The 6,000-nt window shown below is 41.6% G+C and overlaps 1 protein-coding gene across 1 annotated transcript in view; it reads right to left on the bottom strand.

The window, feature by feature from the left end:
* Nucleotides 1-280: 280 nt before the first annotated feature.
* Nucleotides 281-6,000, bottom strand: part of LOC124779288 (39S ribosomal protein L51, mitochondrial) — a 58,892-nt gene continuing 53,172 nt past the window's right edge. The window contains exon 2 of the mRNA XM_047253701.1: nucleotides 281-712. Within this exon, the coding sequence (XP_047109657.1) occupies nucleotides 281-712 (432 nt within the window). The remainder of the gene's footprint in view (nucleotides 713-6,000) is intronic.

The raw sequence follows: 6,000 nt of genomic DNA, 5'->3' as shown, positions 1-6,000 counted from the left end.
AACTATGACACAAAATGTCTGTACAGCAATATGAAAAACCCAGCAGCTAACAACAGCACACATTATTTATTTAGGTGTAATGTACAAGAATTATTCTCCCAATACACAACAAATACTGCTACTGTATGCATTGTTATTCAGAGGATAATGAAGTTTACAACAGTATCATAATTAACTTGTAAGTATTAACATTTTTTAATGCAGTATGTCTCAGAATACTGTCATGCTAGACTGTTACGCACAAATACATAATCTGAAATACAGTAAATACAGCACAAGATCAACTATTTGAAGCATACGTTTTTGTTTTTCTGTTCATAAATCTATACAAGTATCGTATTCTTTTCTCCAATTCATACCACTTTGTTGGTCTTGCAATTGGAAAAATACCACGCTGCAGCATTTTCCTCTTTCGAAGCAAAATTCGATATTCATTCCCACTAACACCACGTAGCCAAGACGGAACATTGTACAAGATCCTTGTTGGATGAAGTTTCTCATTTCCAAGAATATCTATATAATCATTTTGACCAAATAATGCTCGTCTCTCGCTCCAGGCATTTTTTGGTTTGTATTCAGGCATTGGAAGCCTCCTGCCATCAACATGAGGTAATGTTCCTTTCTGCAGGATTTTCTCTTTATATCCGTATCTTCTTTTCAGAGGACCCTGATCTACCTTTTCGGCATGGTATCTATATCTGACAACTGTCAGCTGCAAAGCCGGGTAGAGTTGTTGTACAGGTTGAATCAATCTTCTTTGAAGCCAGTTCATTTTAATTTCAGATCTAGAAAGAAAGCAGACAAATTACAAATAATTAGGTTGTCCATATAGTTAAAAATGAGTAAACTGATTTTGGACAATATGTACTTTAGCTATTGTTTTAGGCTTTGTTTCTGGTGCAAACTAAAATGTTTCACTGAAAGAAAAAAATGTCATTTACCATCATGGCTAAGTTTTTCCCTGTTTTCCCCCTCACAAGAAGATGACTTGTGTAGATGCAAATTTCACTGCTACTTTCGCATTTAGCTTTGATTTTTCTGACCAAGAAAAATGAGAACGATTACAAGCCTCCAGTGGGTTAAAATAAATCAGTCCTGAAATGTATGCAACAATGTTTGCTCCAAATGTTGAGCATACAATAAAATCAGGGTTTTTCTGGCAATAAAATGAAATTCATATTGCAACAAATGTGTGCATTCCACACTAACTGTTGCAAAAAATTAAACATAAAAAGGTACTGTGGAGGACAAAATATATTCCCATATTTAACATTCAAGACAGTTCATTCATAATCGCAACTATGTGTGAACAGCTTCACAATGGTGAAGAAGAGAGTATTTGTTTGCGTGCAGATAACATGCAAATACTCGGTAAACTAGAGTGAAGTACACATTATTATATGATAATCTGAGCAATGGAGATACCGCACTGCTGACGAAAATGTCATTATCGGTAGCTGAAGCTCTTGGAATGAGAACAGTGGGCCTGAATGAAGCTTCTGGCTCTCCTGACAAGTTTTACCATTGTACCCTGACAAATTTTGAGATCTCAGGGTAAGTAAAGACATAAGTTGACAAAAAAGTGTAAGGACTTCTGTATTTGTCCCCTGTGTGAGCAAAAAAGAAAAAAGTAGGTGTCTTGAAAGAAATGTATAAGGCAGGGAAGACTTGTGTTAAACCAACACTATAAGTGACTGCCAATAAAATGTTGGTTCTACTATGTTCATGGTTATTACCCACTGTGTTATGTCTATTATTTTACAGGATTTTTCTTTCGAGAAATATATGCGTACAGAGCGTACAAATTGCCAGGGACTGCCATAATTTTTGTGTACTTATTGTCCATACTTTCTAACATACAAACTACTTTTGAAGTGCCAAAATGTACTACAAGAAATTAAATGTCTATAAAGTGTCGCACTTGCAATTCCTGAAATTCATCGCCTGTGGCCTCTGGCCTGCTGAGGAGCACCGCAGTCCTGGGTCCACGGATAAACTGTGAAAATCCGCCACATTATGCCACACACAAACATACTCGGGCTGGGGGCAGATAAGTGAGACTAGATCTGACGGGCAGGGGCCGCACGTTAGTGGAAAACGATGGGCTTCAGATTGGCAGGCCCAATCAGTTAGAGATACCCATAGAAATGGCCTGTGGTTCTGACCCCTCACAGCAATCCACTCATGGAGCCAGCTATTCACATGTCACAGACATCATGTTGTTGAAATGAGACAGCAGTGATCAATCTACGCAATAGATAACTTGCGTAAATACTCTGAGAATCAATACTAATGATGATAGGTAGCAACTCACCATAAAGATGATAGCTGAGCCACAGACAGATACGCAGAAAAGAATCACAATGTCACAACTAAATTTTCGGCCATAGCCTTTGTCACAAAACGAGAGCACACACACATTCATACAACCACTCAGGCACAACTCATGCACACGACTGCCGTCTCCAGCCACTGCGTCAACAATCTCTGAGAATCAGATCCAAACAAACCACTCCTCACACCTCTCTGCTCTTGTCGGCAGCTGCTAAGGCTAGTGGTAAGAAGTGGTGACAGCACTACTGCAAGCTAAGTGGAGTGGTAGGAAGGGGAGAAGCAGTATGAATGAGGGAGTAGGGAAGCAGGGCACGTATTCAGCTGCGCACAGCCAGCGACAATGCATGACATCTCAGTAAACAAATTTTTTTTTTTTTCAAATTTCCCTCATATTTCCCTGACACATTTAAAATTACCATATTTCCAGAACTTGTGGCAACCCTGGGCATGCAACTCATTGCTGTAGTACTGGTTTTTCATTGACACTAGACTACTTTGGGACTGATCTATCAAATGGGCACATAAAAAATCCATGTTAAAAATCAATATTGGAGGAAAATATAGACTGCTAATTAACATAAAGAAGACATGTTTAAGTTGCAGACAGGAACAGTTAAAAGACAATTGCATAAAGCTTTTGGCCACAGCCTTCATCAGCACGAGAGAAACACACAACATACATCTGCACAAGTAAGCACATCTCATGCACACATGACTGCCAACTCCAGCAGCTTGGGCCGGAATGCCCGAGCTGATATGTTTAACCAGTAATCCAGCAGTGACTGAGCAGTGCTGCTGCAGGACAGTAGCAATCAGTGCAGCATTTATCTAAGTGTCTTAATTGTGCCTGTCTGCAATGTAACATGTCTTATGTTGCTGGTTTTCCTACCTAGAGTTTCCATTGTTCCACTTTAAAAATCCTTTTATTCTCTACAGGAAACAAAATGAAGCTTTCCATTGATGCTGGCCACTGCATAAAATATATACCACACATTTCTCCATCCATCTTGGTACATGCGTGCTGTTCTATTGATGCAATAGTTTTTATCAAGCAAAATGGCTGCAAGCCTCACCCCATCTGAGGAGGATATTTGGGGCTTCCCTGTAATTTTAGTATTGACCCAATTCTGTTGTGTCAATCATTAGTGTTCCAACAATAGTAAGCCCTTTCACTTCTAAAGATTAGGTCCAATTCAGTCATATTCACATATGCCATGCCAAGTCATTGCATTAATGTACATAATGTTTCAGGGGCAATGTTCTCGTTCAAGAGGGGGAATGGGAGGAGAAAGAAAGAAAGAAAGAAATAAATAAAGAGAGGAATAAGGAGAAGACATCTACGTTGTCACCCAGCGACCAGCTTGAGGGTGATCAGATAAGTCTGGAATATTTTTGTTGTGCTATTACGGTTGTTAAGCTTCATTATTCCAAGGATTGTATAAAGAATTTCATCAATATGTATCATACAGTTCACTGTTGACAACTATCTGAACTGGTTAGTGTGTTGACGGCGATTGAAAATGGAGAAAACAGAGTTTTGTGCTGTTATTAAAGATTTTCATTTGAAGGGTTGGGCTGCCACACAAATCTAAAGGTAACTGGATGTAGTTCACACGTGGTCTCTGTACCATCACTGAAGACAATTTACTTATCTACTTTTGGATTAATGAATTTAAATGTGATTGGACAAGCACTGAAGATGAAGAGCACTCCAGCCATCCAACCGATGTCACCAAAAGGGAAATCGTTGACAAAATCCATGATATGATAATGCAAGACTGACAAATAAACATTGGTGAGATTGCTAAGATTGTAGGCATCTCAAATGAGTGATGCATAATATCCTGCACAGAGAAATGGCTATGAAGAACCTATGTGCAAGGTGGGTGCTGCGATTGCTCAGTCAACCAAATGTGCATCCAGCACAACATTTCAACACAATCTCTGGCAATGTTTAATCACAGTTTGCAAGACTGTTGATGAAACTTGGGTTCATTATTACACACCTGAGTCAAAAAAATGGAGACAAAAGCTGGTGAAAGCGCACCAAAGAACACAACGACCATTTTGTTACCAGGTAAGGTGATGGCCTCTGTTCTTTGGGATTCCCCAGGGATAAATCTCATAGATTATTTGGGAAAAGGCAAAACTATAACTGAGCCCTATCATACTTCATTGTTGGTTGGTTGAAACTTGCGTTAGCTGAAAAAGAACAAGGTTGGAGATGCTGAGTCGCGATAGGCACAAGAAAAAGATTCACACAATCATAGCTTTCTGCCATTAAGGACTTTGTCACCAGTAGACACACACACACACACACACACACACACACACACACACACACACACACACGCAAACGCAACTTGCACACACGTCTGCAGTCTCAGAGAGCTGAAACTACACTGCGAGCAGCACCAGTGCATGATGGGAGTAGCGACTCGGTGGGGGTAAGGAGGAGGCTAGGGCAGGGAAGGGGAGGGATAGTATGGTAGAAGTGGCGGACAGTGCAGTGTTGAAGTTCACATGGAGGGCAGAAGAGAAGGTGCGGAGGGGGGAGGGGGTAAGTAGCAGAAAGGAAAGAAACAAAAATAAATTAAAAGACTGGGTGTGGCAGTGAAATGACAGCAGTGTAGTGCTGGAATGGGAACGAGGAGGGGGCTGGATGGGTGAGGACAGTGACTAACGAAGGTTGAGGTCAGGAGGTTCGGGAATGTAGGATGTATTGCAGGGAAAGTTCCCACCTGCACAATTCAGAAAAGCTGGTGTTGGTGGGAAGGCTCCACATGGCACAGGCTGTGAAGCAGTCACTGAGATGAGGGGTATCATGTTTGGCAGCGTGTTCAGCAACAGGGAGGTCCACTTGTTTTTTGGTTACAGTTTGTCGGTGGCCGTTCATGCGAGCAGACAGCTTGTTGGTTGTTGAGGTTCTGGAGGGAGGTGAATAAGGTGTCCTCAACTTCAATCCAGATAGCAAAGATGTCATCAATAAATCTGAACCAGTTGAGGGGTTTAGGATTCTGGATTTTTAGCTGTACAGCCTAGCCACCGGTAGTCGTGACGAGCAGTCCTTCTCTAAATATACCGAGGGTCTCACTGAAGCCTTCACTGACAGTAATTATCCTTCCATCCTTGTACAAAAACAAATCACCCGTGCCTTGTCTTTCCAGTCTCCCACCACCTCCCAAGTCCCACAGTCCGGCCACAGAGGAGCATTCCCCTCGTAACTCAGTACCATCCAGGACTGGAGCAACTAAATTACATTCCCCGCCAGGGTTTCGATTACCTCGTGTTGTGCCCTGAAATGAGAAGTGTCCTACCTACTGTACTTCCCACCCCTCCTACCATGGTATTCCACCGTCCAAAGAACATACACAATATACTCGTCCATCATTACACAAGCCCTGCTCCCAAACACTTACCTCCTGCCTCATACCCCTGTAATAGACCTACATGCAAGACCTGTCCCATACATCCTCCTACCACCACCTACTCCAGTCCGGTCACTAACATCACCTATCCCATCAAAGGCAGGACTACCTGTGAAACCAGTAATGTGACTTACAAGCTAAGATGCAACCACTGTGCTGCATTCAATGTAGGACAACCAACAAGCTGTCTGTCCGCATGAATGACCACAGACAGACTGAAGCCAAAAAACAAGTGGAC

The sequence above is a fragment of the Schistocerca piceifrons genome, chromosome 1, assembly GCF_021461385.2.
Source record: "Schistocerca piceifrons isolate TAMUIC-IGC-003096 chromosome 1, iqSchPice1.1, whole genome shotgun sequence".
NCBI classification, from domain to species: Eukaryota; Metazoa; Arthropoda; class Insecta; order Orthoptera; family Acrididae; genus Schistocerca; species Schistocerca piceifrons.
Note: the sequence above shows the minus strand (reverse complement) of the source record. Positions and strands in the feature narration are given on the sequence as shown.